This window comes from Otolemur garnettii, unplaced genomic scaffold (genome assembly GCF_000181295.1).
Source record: "Otolemur garnettii isolate 467f Iridium unplaced genomic scaffold, OtoGar3 scaffold00039, whole genome shotgun sequence".
NCBI classification, from domain to species: Eukaryota; Metazoa; Chordata; class Mammalia; order Primates; family Galagidae; genus Otolemur; species Otolemur garnettii.
In genome coordinates this window covers 9005077-9019118 of record NW_003852434.1, presented here as the reverse complement: position 1 = coordinate 9019118, position 14042 = coordinate 9005077, and the positions used below count along the sequence as shown (strand labels likewise).

Here is a 14042-nt window from a genome sequence, read left to right as displayed (position 1 = left end):
GGAGAAGAAGAGTTAGGGAACTGGGTTGAGGAATGGTTGTGGGTGCATATTTGTATATGCCCTGGGGACCTTGACCAGGCTCCTCCACTTGTAAGTAGATGGCTGAGACCACCCTAACCATCTTAAGGAGCCTTAAGATGATTCAGAAAGTTGCTAGAGAAAATGTGATGCAGGCTCGCTGTCTTTTGGATGAACTGGAGTAGACCCAACATAGGAAAATGAGATATTTTTTTTTCCAAGTGTAGATTTGCTACAAACACGGGCTCCACGGAGACGTGGCTGCTGGGTGAGTAGGCAAGATGCAGGTCGGGCAGGTGCAGCCTCAGTGCAGGTGACTGGTTCCTCCTTAGAGGGGCTGCAGAAGAAAGGGGCTTGGCAGCTCAGCTCACAGGACAGGCAAGGCATTATCAGCTCAGTTTCACTGTTAGAATTCTGTAGGTCTTTTTAGGATCCCCAAACAAGGTCAGTCCTCTTGTTATAAATTTTAAAAGTTTAATAAGCTCACATGTATGTGTACACTATCGCCGCCCTCACTCCTGTCTCCCCACGCCTACCCCCAGCCTCAGTCAGATGGAAGTGAGTTAGTTGAGCCCCCAGGACTGCTTTGCCAAACTCAATCACTGCCTAGAACAGTGGTCACTTTACTAAGCTCCTGGCTCTTCCTAAACCCTTGGGATCCAGAAGAGTGCATCTTGCCTTACTCCTGGTTGAGGTAGTCTAAAGCCTGAGCAGGTGTCTGGGCCTTCCTGGGTCATCTCTGGACAAATATTTGATCCCCCCACTGGGCCCTTGTTGGGGACCAGTGAGATACAAGGACAATTGTTTCAGTGCCGGTGGGACTGAGAGAAAGGAGGGAAGAAAAGAGGCTCAGTCTCAGTCCCCAAAAACCGGGTTCAGAGTCCTTTGCCCTCCCAGATTTAGAGAAGGGGCAGATAGGGCATGGGGGGCAGGAGCCACTCTCCTGCTCTTTCCAGTGCACCCCTCACCAGGGGAGGGGGAAACAAGCCCTGGAGTTGTGTCACTTAGACATGGGCTCTAGACTGTGCCACATAAGATGGTGTCCAGCAACACCAAGGTGGCTTACTCCCCAACAGCCCTGTCCTACACCCGGGCATCGTCTGCAGAAGGCACTGTCCCCAGGTGCAGCATCCCACATTCACCTGGGGAAAAAGTGACTTCAGTCAAATGAACCATTTTGAGGGACCCTGTGACAATGTCCACTTCCTGGGTTGCCTTGTCACCTGCTTGCCCACCCTTGTTAAGCCACAAGAATACAGCGTCGAGGAACAGTGGGGAGGGAACCTCACGCTGTGTGCGAGGGGCGCAGGAGCTGTTCGGTACATCCACGTATGAGTTGCTTTTTCCCCACAGCGCCTTGACCACGGTGTCCAGGCGACTTTCTGTTTTACAGCCACCCTGATGTTAAATAGTCTGGCCGTAGAAAATTTCCAATCCTGAAAATCTACATTTGTTTTATATGCTTTTCATTACTAGAAAGGAAGTCTTAAGTGGGTACTTAATAATGGATAAGGCCATACGTATCTTAGAATCAACCTTGGCTTATGTGAATTGACCTTATCAGTCAATATCACGGCCTTTTCATTAAAATAACCAATGAATAATGTATCAGAGCTAAGTTTAAAGCTTCAAATATGTTTTCAGACAGAAATATTCCAAGAATGCAAGTCAGGTGTATTTCTCAGATAAATAACAGTCGGGGGCATCGCATCCAAGCAAATTCTCGGCTCTCAGGTTTCCTGAGGTTGAGAGGCAGCGCGGGCGTCATTAATCATTCATGGGGTCGGTCCTACAGTCAGTGGCAGCTCTGAGTAAGCTGATGCGAGCTGAGCCCTTAGCTAATCCTTCCTGCCAAGGGGATCCTGGGGCGGGAGAGGACAACTGGCCAGTAGTCACAAGCGCCGGTGCCCAGCCCGGTTCCCTTTTGCCCGGGTCCCGACGCGGGTGTGCGTGTGCGCTCACCCACACGAACACAGACCCAGGGCTCCCCAGAAGGAAAAGCAGATTCGGCATACGGAGAGTTCCCAACAGGAGAGCTGTCGGGGTCGTGGCTCGGAGACCCCGGGAGGCTTTCTAAACTCTAAACCCAACATCCCTCAGCTCTGTAACAAGTCAGTCTCGGCAGCCGAGCCAGTCTTCTCCCCCACCGCCGCACACCAAAGCTTCCCAAGTTGGGCTGCGAATCCGGGTTTGGTTTTCCGCGGCGGAAAGCACTTGAAGCAGGGGGATCTCCTGGCCGGACGCGGTTCCCGAAAGGTCCCGGGGGGAGGAGATGTGATTGCGGGTCTGCAGGGCACAGCAAAGGGACCCTGGAAATCTGGCGCTAGGTAGGAAAGAGTGCGTTACCCGGACGCGAGTGTGCCGAAGGGGCGGGAGGGGACTAGAACCCGTTTCAGCCCCTCGGTTCCCGCCGCTGCCCCTGGAGGACGGAATTCTGCGCGGCGCTGGCTCGGGTCGGGGGAGGGGGCGGCCGGGAGGCGCGTGGGACCCGCCGGGGTGCGCGCCCTGGAGTGGGCGCGCGGCGTCGGTGCAGTCTCCCCGCCCGGCCTCTCCTCCCACTCGCCCTCTCCCATCTCCTCCCTCCTCCACACCCCCGCCCCCGGGACCGCCGTGCTCCCTCCCCGCACCGGCCGGAGAGTACACAAAGCGGCGGGTGAGGGGAAGCTTCGCGCACGGAGCGGCCAGATCTCCGGCGTTATAAATATCCCGGTGCCAGCTCAGAGATCCGCTCGGGTGGCCTCTTGCCCTCCCCCCTCTTCCCTCTCTCCGCCTCGAGGCTATGTCCACCCGGCGGGGCGAGGGGGGCAGCGCCAGAGACACGCAGCCGCGCGGGGGCTACGGAGCCCGGAACCAGCCCTACAAGATGCGCTTAGGACCCCCGCGGCTGGAAGAATGAGCTTGTCCTTCCTTCTCCTCCTCTCGTTCAGCCACCTGATCCTCAGCGCCTGGGCTCACGGGGAGAAGCGCCTCGCCCCCAGAGGGCAACCCGGACCAGCTGCCCCCGATACGAACCCCGGAGGTTCCAGCAGCCGGCGGAGCAGCGGCGGCACGACGTCTTCCTCCTCCTCTGCCTCCTCCTCCCCCGCGGCTTCTCTGGGCAGCCCGGGAAGCGGCTTGGAGCAGAGCAGTTTCCAGTGGAGCCCCTCGGGGCGCCGCACCGGCAGCCTGTACTGCAGAGTGGGCATCGGGTTCCATCTGCAGATCTACCCGGATGGCAAAGTCAACGGCTCCCACGAAGCCAACAAATTAAGTAAGTTGCTCGCTCTCCTGGGAGGGACAGCCGTATCCCCGGGTCAAGGGCGCACCTTCCTGAGCCCTGGCCTCTGGGACCCAGCTGGTCCTGGAAACAACCGGGCGGGCGGGTTGGGCGAAGATGCGATCTCCGTGGCGCACGCCCCTCTCCTGAGCACGGGGAATGGCGATTCCTGAGGGGTAGTGACCTAGAGGCTGGCGCCCAGATTAGCACCCTGTTTCCACTTTGTCTTAGCCCCAAAGACGAGCTTCCAGCAATGCTCAGAGAAAAACAAAAATCTTCCTTCTCCTGGTCCAATTGCTGTTTACCTTCTCCGTAAGAACCAGGCTGGCATTTTTTTGTTAGGCATCAAAGTGCAAGCCCTCTCCTTGTCCATAATTGAAGCTGTTTTCTTATTAGAATCAAATTTCCAATACTTTCCCCTGCAACTACTTCCATAAACGTTGAATTAATATTGCATATGTATATGTGCCCATATATGTACGCCATGCACTTGCGTGTGTACCTATTCATATATCATATGCCTGTGGCATGTGTGTGTGGATTGGAAGAGAGACCAGTCATTCCTGCTCGGAAGAAGAGTGTGATCTGGAACACCGGACACGTTTAGCGAGGGAGACGTGATGAACATTGAAATCCTTAACCAGCGAGCTTTAGCAAGTTAGTCTGTTGAGACCATGACAGCACTTGATGAGAATAGTGGCCAGCCTGGGGTGTCCGAGCACAATTACCGGAAAGTCCTTTATTTTAGAAAAAACAGAGAGAAGGTTTAATTCAGTATGTGTGCAAATTTTGGAGGACCTTTAAAAAAAACAAACAAGTTTTAAATTTTCTCTCCGAGTTTTCTCTTTAGCTCTCTCTGCGTCGTCTCCTCTCCCACCTTCTCTCTCTTCACTTCCATCCACTTCTCCAGATCGTCACCGCTGCTCCTCTGGTTCTCCTCGCTGCCTCTAGGCAGGTGGGGGCAAAGCTGATCTGGGGCTGTGTGCAGGACTGAGGCGACTTCTGCGGGGCTTTTCCTCACCACAGCCAGCTCGCTGTTTCACTGGAGGTTGATCCACTGGATTCAACCACAGCCTGGGCCTCTGAGACGCCCAGGGAGAGCGGAAGCCTGACCAGGGAATAGCGCTACGCACAGTCACTTTGTCCTCAGTGTGAGCCAGGGACTCCCAGTTGTAAATTAGTTGGCTTGGAGTAAGTCCGTTGGAGACCAGCGTCTCCAGGGTCCCCTGGGCTCCTTCCTGCACAGGCTCCAAAGGAGCTTAAGGCCACTTGGGGGCTGACAATCTGTCAGCCGTCTCTGGTACATGGTTGGAGGTGCGCGCGTTGGGGAGGTGGTCTGCTGGCAAACCTTACCCCAGGTCTTGAGGGGGCCTACTGTGGAGAAACTGGTGATTCCTGCTGGGAGAAGAGCAGGTCCGTGCCTGCCGCTGGTGCCCGTCTAGTCTTTCTGGCTACTGGGTTCCAGCACGCTGGTGAGGTGGCCGGGATTACCCAGCAGAAGAGAGACCCCCCTTTCCCCACTCCAGTGACTCCCACGGCCTCTCACACTCTCCTTAGAGGAGCCTATTTCCATGTTTTAAAGTTTATTCACTCTTATCAGATAACTGCCCACCTTTTTGTGATAAAGGGCAGGTCTGTTGGGGTGACAGGGAATTTTCTAAGCTTTCCAGAGTAGCAGGCGTTGTGTCTTATTTCAGTTTTTCCACTTGACCTTCTCATTTTCTCCATCAAGCATCAGAGCTTATTCCCCACCCCCAGCAATCTTTCCTTCTTTCTCTTACAAGAAGACCTTCCCTGTCCTGTTCCTGTAGTTCAGCCAGGAAATCAGTACCAACAGAAGATAACTTCTGTGTGCCCCAGGAAAGACCCCAAATTAACAGGCAGCAGGGTGCAGCCCAGGGGGCTAAGAGAATGTGTCTGGGGTGGGTGTTGGTGTGCTACAGATCTCTGAAAGGAAGGGTCATTCTCAAATATTTACTCCCTTTCTCTTCAAGGACACTGCAAGAAACAAATATTTTTGCAGCTTAGGCCTTGCTAGATTCGAAGTTGCAGAAAAGCAAAGGTTGGAAACTGAGAACAGATTCTTTTTTTTTTAAATGCACACAACTGAAGAAGACATTGACTGCTATCCATTATTTCCAAAACGTATTTTATTTTCACATCCATGCTGAAAGATATCTGTAAGAGAACCCAGATAGTTCCTCAGTAGCACCTAAAGGCAACTTAACTTTTTCCTGATTCATTCCTTTTTCCGACAGCCTTCTAAAGTTGAGTCTGTACGTCTGTCTCATGATTTGTGTTCCTTCACCTCCTTGGCGTTCACTCATGCCCCCAATACAGGATTGCCACCTCACTAAGCATGCTATTTTGGTTACTTGTATGTTAGTTTTATTTGTTTGTTTAACCTTTCATAGATTTTTTTTTTCTACAGAGGAAGGTGTAATTTAAATATTCCAAATCACAGTAGTTATCTGCTTTGTGATATTCGGAGTGTCCAAGACTGCATACAATTTTGGTACCATTGATCCGTAAAGAATTTATAGTATGTCTTGTGTTTAGTAGGCTAGAGTACAATTAGGAAATTTGAAATGGGTCTCTGCTCTTCCATAGCCATGAGAGAGAAACAGAAGCCTGCTGATTGCAGTTGGTCATTTACCTCTTTGAAGGCAGCACTTGACATTTCCCTGACACTCATGTCAATGAAAGTGTTAGCTCTGGACTGTTGCTTAGAGCATGTGAGGAAACATTTTTCTAACAAGAGAGGCTGAGAGAGATGGATCAAAGACCATAGAAGACATATCAGTTCTACCTCCTCCTCTATTTCTGTTGTCTGTAAGTCAACAGTGAGAGAACAGTCTTCCTGGGAGAAGCCAGCGACTTCAAGGCAGAGCCAAAGCTCTACCGTGAGGCCACATTCCAACAGGTGCTTTAATGCTCAATAATCTGTAATAGTTATCTGAGAGAATGGATGAATATATGTGTTTTACAATTACTTAATTGTGAAGATTTTCTCGTTTCAGTTATACTCTGACCAGATTTTGGTTCCCAATAATTTGTTTAGGTTAGATGCATCAGTTAATATAATCTTAGCTTCTTCTATGTAATAGTTATTCCAAGTTTTAAAGACAGAAAGTGGAATCAAGCTCATTACTAAGCCCTTATTATGAAAAAAATATTGGAAGATTACGAAAGATGAATTATATAAGACAGATAAGAAACAATAATTGTCTAGAAACAGAGGGTTTGCATTGATTTATATGCTTTCAAGTTCAGTTTCAATATAATACTTCTATTTGTTGACTTCTATTGGGCCATTGAAGCATAAGCAATCAGGTAATTGTCAATTTAGGGAGGAAAAGCATAAGACTATAGCTACAGAAAATCAAATGCTTCACATAAAATATGAAAATTTCAATCACATATTTTGGCTAATAGGACTATCAATACTACAGCTTTTTTAATTTTTTTTTTTTTTTTTTTTTTTGCAGTTTTTGGCCAGGGCTGGGTTAGAACCCACCACCTCTGGTATATGGGGCCTGCGCCCTACTCCTTTGAGCCACAGGTACTGCCCCCAATACTACAGCTTTTTTAAAAAACTGAATTTACTACCAATTTTGGCATCACATTGGACCATTAGTCCCCCAAGCCTAGATAAACCAGAATTTATATCTACTGTGTAGAAAAAAAGTCAAATGTAAGAAAAAAAAAATTGTGACTAATTTAATCAGTGAAGACTGTTAAACTAGATATTTCAGGATTCTGATTTGATAAATTGGCACAGCATATTTGTTATGGTATGGATGCTAGGAGAGAAACTCCACTTTTAAAATATTTTTTTCGATAATTTTAAAATGGGTTGTTGAAAGCTCCTGACTACATGGAGTATCTGTGTTTTTTCTCTATTTTATTCACTAAGAGGGGAAAGGGATAAATTAATATAATTTTATCAACTGCCATCAATGAAATCCTGTTAAAAAATCTGTAGAGAACTGAGTCAAAAAACTACACATATGTTTTCCTAATAAAGTAAATTTATGTCTTAATGCATAACTAGCCTCCTAGTAAGTGGATTAAATAGTGAATATATAATCTAAGAGGCACCAAGAAACATTTGCTTCCTTTAACCTAAATGTCAACCCTGAAATTCTACCAAGAGAGAATAATTTCTTCTGTTAAGCATTGCCTTCTTCTTTTGTTCTTCTTAAATGTGAACATTTTAAAGAAAAATAACACACTGTCATTAGCATATTAATGTGAATTAATTTACACGGAGCCATCTCCCTTTCCCCCTCAAGCAGGAGAGGACCACAGGAGCAGAAGTGTGCTAAAACTCAGGCTCATACCTGTGCACTCTTGGAGGGTCCTGAGGAGAGGAAAGAGAGGTGGGGAGAGTAACAGTAGCAAATGATCACGAAGTATCTATGATCTGTGAGACAAATGTAGCCTTCCACAATTTTGCTTAGGGATACTCTCTTGGCATCCATAAAGTGAACTGTAAGTTTTTATCAAACTTAATATCACTGACTGCTAATGAAAAAAGGTCAGGAAATGACTGGAATAAAAAATAAAATCTATGTTAGAGAAAGGTTTTTTGGGATTATATGCATGATTTAATGTGCATGGGTTTAAAATATTCTGTAGAATTCAGAATGAATTGTTGAGATTTATGATAGTAAAATCAATAGGCTTGTGGGCCCTTGGAGGAGGGCAGGAAGTTGAATTGTGAGGCTTGTGCTCTAACAATCTAGAAGACAAGACCCTGTGACATCACTGCTGACCTTACTTCAGAAATTATAACCTTAACAGTGTTCCCAATATTAGGCTGTCATTGCATTAAGATTTAGAAGATCAGTACCCAAATTCTGTTTCTTTCATCTAATTTCACCTTTTCTTTCTCCTGCTCTCTTACTCATATTAAATGCATTGAGATTATAGATAATGTATCTTTTAAGCTTTTAAAGTTACAAAATCCTTTTGTTCTCAGACAATGTATCATTTTTATCCCGGAACTTATAAGAAAGGAAACGATGCAATATGTAATAAAATAATGACATTCTCACATATGTTATTTCATCTTTTAAAAAATTAATTGCAATGCAAATTGTGCAGAACATATACAGAGTGTGCAGTGTGTTGAGATCGAAGTTAAAGGAATCCAAGTGGATCTTTCTTAAAAAATAGGATATGTTAGTGGTCAGAAACTAAGTTTTCTTAGGCAAAGCAAGAAACATATATTAAATAGATATTTATAAAGCCCTTTCATTTTAATATCTTAAAAGTTAGTATGCAAAAACATATACTTATGAGAATCTTATACTTACTACCATGTATGTATTTTTTCATTAATATACAGTAGACTTGCCTTTATAAAGCCAGATAATTTTCCAGAGAATGGAATAAAATACCTCTAACAATGTGGAACTTGAGTAAATTGGGGGAAAGCCTTGAAGACAACCAAGTCTCCTCTCCAACCAACTCTGTATCACCTTTATGTATCCATCATTCCACAAATGGACAATTTCTCCTGCTCTCTTTTTTATGTTTTTGTACATACATGTTAACAGTGTTTTCACCATCATGTTCCCATCTCCCAAATATTTAAAAGCATTAATGCTATTCTCCATACTATGGAATTCTGATGGAAATATAACTTCGTATCAGATGTCATAGTCTTGCATTAGTAATAATATTATAACCTATTATACCTGTGTAGTGTATTTAACTTTACAAAGCATTCACAATGCTGTGATACTATTTGATAAACTAATAATGCTTTTAAACCTTTGGGTGTGTATCATATTCAAATAATTTTTTATAATAAAAATTATCAACATCAAACAGCATTTTGAAAACATTTCGAATGAAAGGATTTATGAGACACCAGCCTCTTTAGCAACTTTCTTCTAAAAGAAAAAGTATTTTCTTTCTGTTTTTAATTTTGGGATTTTGTTTTTTAATTAATTAATTGTTAGCTGAAGTTTACCAGAAATATGTTTTTTTTTTTTAATTCTAGGATTAAGACTATTTCCAGTACTTTTTAAAGTGTTATTCATTCATCTTCTTTCCCCTATGAACTTTTTGATCAAGTATTTTTAAGAAACCAAGTTAAATACATAGCACGATTTACTGCAATCACAGATGTTAGCTCACATTAAGCAATGGAAATACTCAATAAAGTTGCTCATGTGTACTTATTTATAAAATATTTCTTTTTGGTGAATTGAATAATATTATATGTACTTCAAATACTTCAGAGAGAGATTGCTGTTTTAAGAAAATCTGGTGAATTTCTTTATTCAGCAGAGTCCTACTGAGATACCTGAAGTGGTATAGATGCTCGGAATATTATAGATTTAAATGTTGAACTGTTCCTTTTCCTCCCTCCCTTCTCTCCTTCTTTCGTTTCTTCCTTCTTTTATTCCTTCCTAGATAGCTGGAGTGGACTACATGATTCTGCTTCTGCTTTGCAATTTTGTGTAATCAACTAACAAAAACATGCTTCTCTCATGTTCATACGACAGTGTATATGAATTTATGATAAACAAGCAGGCTTTCCAGTTATACACAGGGTGTGAATTTACAATCCTCTATGAACTGTGATTCTCTTGACCTAGTGGAGGTGGATTTTGTATTACTGCAGGAGAAAGAGGGACATTGACTTGCTAACTATGAAATACAAAATATAAACCATAATAAAATAAATACCTCATTACATTTTGTTTCAGGAAATAATTCAAAACATGTGAGATGTCCCAAAGCATAATCCACTAAACACTTCATTGAATCAATAATCTCACGTTATTTCCAGGGCTTTCAGCTTCTTATTATATGTGGTCTTTAGATGAGCTACTTGCTAAGAAATTGAATAGGGTATGTATTTATTTGTAACTACTACTAGAATCATTATGATTAGAGAAGAGGGATTTACTTTATGTAAATAGGTATTATTTTCTGAGCTTTCAAATAGTTTATTCTAGTCTTGAGTACAGATTTTTTGTGCTTTTGTATTAAAGGTAGTGTACTAGCTCATGCAGAGAAACAATGGATGAGAATTATTTTGCAAAAATTCAGAAAAAAATCTTTTTAATTGCTTTAGAACTTGGAAAGATTCTCTTGTCCAACGTCATTTATTAAAAACAACTTGTCATTTGTCAACAAAGAAAAATTGTTGAAGCAGAGTCAAATTTTTGAGTCTAAGAATAACAATTTTAAATAAACACTTGAACGCCAGCCGCCTTTTGGCATAGTGAATATCACTGAAAAAAGGATGTTACTACTAAGTTATGTTTAAAATCATAGTAATAAAGGATGGAAAGAATCTATGTAGGAATTTACTTCTTCACAATGATATATAGAAGAGTCTGTGTTTTATTTTGGGATTTCTGTCATCCTAGGTATTTTGGAAATATTTGCTGTGTCTCAGGGGATTGTAGGAATACGAGGAGTTTTCAGCAACAAATTTTTAGCGATGTCAAAAAAAGGAAAACTCCATGCAAGTGTAAGTAGAACTACTTTATATTTGTTGAAGGTGTTATGGAGATTTGACATTTGTAAAACAAAATTATTTTCCAAATTGGTAGATGAAATAGACAACATGCCCCCAAAGTAAATTTTTTGTATGAAGTTATATGTATATGTAACCAAGAGAATTTTCTGTTTCATTTAAGTATTTTGTTTGCTTGGAAAGATATTATAGAGTCTCTAAAAAGTTTTAAGGGTAAGTTTATTTGGAAACAGCACCCTTAAAGTGGCCTCCATCATGTATTTCTTAGAAGTAGCCCAAATATGAAGTATGAGGCCAATGATATATAACATTTTAAATTTACACGTTTATGGTGATCATGTGGATATTTAGTAGATGAGGTTCTAACTAAATTTTACAAGCTACCCATGGTGTCAAAAATTGGACTTCAGTAATAATGTTAACATATTTTCACATTAACATTTAAGGAGGGAAGAAACCAGTAATTAGAAAATTCTGACCTTCTCAGAGAAATTTGATAAATTTGAAAAAGTCTTATCTTGTATTTTGTCACATCAAAAAATGGCTTTGTTGGACGGCACCTGTGGCTCAAAGGGGTCGGGCGCCGGCCCCATATGCCAGAGGTGATGGGTTCAAACCCAGCCCTGGCCAAATACTGCAAAAAAAAAAAAAATGGCTTTGTTATACTATGAAGACTAATTTTGTACTTTTAAAATTTTCCTTAGACTTCTTACACATTTTGTAATCAATTGATAAGTTACTTATATTTTATCTTTGTTATGAAAATGCCCAGTATCTGGGAAATATTAAAACATTTTAAGATAATAAGAGACATCTAGCTTAGTTTCCCCTCTTATAGATTCTTTTGTACAAGTATGTTTAGACAGCACTTAAGAGTGATTTATGCCTTTTCTGGGGTGTGCTAAGTTTCTTCACACTTTGTCATTTAAAAAAGTAATTATTCTTTAACATTAGTTCTTTGATCCTTATTCCTTTTAGTTCTCATTAGATAAATGATTGAAATATCACCTTTCCACTTTTCAAATTATGCAGGAAGTTTCCATTGGGTACAGGCGATGGAAACTTCTTATTTATGACTTTTATTTTATAAACCTCTACAGACTTCAGTGAGGATTCTACTTGGTTGGATAGCTCAGACTGTTACAATTTTCCTTTCTTTGACAACTTTAACAAAATGATTTGTTAAAACCTTTTGTAAGAGGCGGTATAGTTTGAGCAATTTCTATAATTTTTTGAGTATTAAGTGATATAACACATAGAAAGTGTTTAGAATCATATTCAGTACATTGTAAATGCTTTGTAAATATTGCCTGTTCTTACATGGTAACACTCAGAGGATACTATAAACATAGTAAATTATTAAAATATCGGTCTATTAAGATGGATGGAAAACTTTGTGAAAGTCTTTAATTACCAATTTTAAAAACTATAAAATGATGTACCTATTTCATTTTCTGAGCTGGTTTCTATATTCTAATAAGCTATAATACAGTACTCATAAGAGGAACTGAGCTTTGAATGCTTTCACTTATGTATTTTAAAGGACAAAATTCCTCATTACCGTGAAAAAGTAGGACAACTTATTTTATTAAAATATTTAATTTTCAAAAATCTATTATACAAGGCAGAAAACAATGAGTAAACACATCAGAACAGAACAACTTTTCCCCTGTCCATTTTAAATTTGTAAAAGATTGAAACATCTTGAAAAATCTAACCACCACAATAAAACATAATGTATGTAAAGAAATTTTCTCTTATTGGTTGGCTTTGGGTGAAAAATCTTTTGAATCTTGGTTGAAAATGATCTGATTTATTCCCTAGTGAATGCACAAAAATAGACTAAACTTGGACCAGGGATAATTGCCACAGAAAGTGGTGTATTACAAATGGATGCCAATTAGAAAGGTCAGGCTGAGAGGTTAAGATACATGATTCCTCTGTCAAATGCAAGTAACAAATTTCTAGAAATCTGACCCAAATGTCTAAGGATGGCTGGCCGAAATAATGCAGATAATGCAAAAACAGCATCTGTTATTCTTTCTCATCTTGGCAGGCTAAAGTTATTTCATGGAATGATGACTTTTAAACAGGACAAAGCAAGCCTTGCTCTTGTCACTCACCGAAGCTCTTTGATATAAAAGTCATTCTGATGACTTTGAGCTGAACTGCAGATAAAAAATTAAGCCCTACGATTACGCAAAATCTTTTTAAACCAGTTGTCTAAGTCTACTTTCTTTTATCTGAGCTTGTGTTATTACCTTTTTCTTTAGGTGAAAACCTAATTAAATTATAAAGTGATTTATTTTTCAAGAAGTTGAATTTAGAAATAGTGTTAATGCCTACAATGATCAGTTTTGTGCCCATCTCTTTCTAGTTAAACATGTTGGGAAATTATTCTTGTACCTTTATATATGATGTTTGATTTAGTTTTGATTTTGATATCATCACCAGAAAGGCTAAAAACTCATATAGTTTGGATTAGCTGTGTAATTTTTGAGTTGTTTTAAATTAATAATTGTGCAAAGACATTTAAAGAATTTACCATTGTGAGGCCAGGAGTTCAGCCTGGGCACTACAGTTAGACTTTGTCTATACACAAAAATTCAAAAATTAGGCCGTTGTGGTAGTGTGTGCCTGTAGTCCTAGCTGCTTGGGAGGTTGAGCCAGAAAGGCCACTTGAGCCTGGGAGTTGGAGGTTGCAATGATCTGTGCTTGTGCCACTGCGCTCCATCTGGGTGACAGAGTGAGCCCTCATCTCTTAAAAGAAAGTACCTGCAGATTTCAAGAATACCTTTTGGTTTCTAGGTACACAGTAAATGTAAACAAAAAATGTAAGATATTTATAATTATGAGGAAAGTAATCTCTCACTGTACTGAGAAACAGTCATGGATAATTGTAGATTTTCAGTGTGGTTTTTATTCTAGCAATCAGAGTATTAAAAATTAGTTACCAGGCAGAGATAATGCAATTTCATAGTTTTAAAATAGCTCTTGCACTTACATTATTACCTCATTAAATAATGAGGTGAGGAAAGAGTCTGAGAGATGTTAAATTATTCTCCCAAGGTTACACAGTTAGCAAGTGATTGAACTTGAACTATATCCCCTTAGAATTTTCCCTTTAAGTGCTGTAGTGCTTGGTGAGTAAAAGCTGAAAAGAAGATGTAAAATTTTGTTTGGAACCAATTAAATTGTTTTCAACTGTCATTTTATAGGAATAAGTGCATGACTTAATAGTTTCGTAGTACATATAAAAATGAA

General features: G+C 41.0%; 1 protein-coding gene across 1 annotated transcript in view; it reads left to right on the top strand.

Annotated features, from left to right (window-relative positions):
* The first annotated feature begins 2750 nt into the window (after nt 1–2750).
* FGF5 (fibroblast growth factor 5) overlaps nt 2751–14042 on the top strand; it is a 19998-nt gene continuing 8706 nt past the window's right edge. Inside the window, exons 1-2 of the mRNA XM_003790055.2 lie at nt 2751–3268; nt 10669–10772. Coding sequence (XP_003790103.1) covers nt 2911–3268; nt 10669–10772 — 462 coding nt within the window. The 5' untranslated portion in view covers nt 2751–2910. The remainder of the gene's footprint in view (nt 3269–10668; nt 10773–14042) is intronic.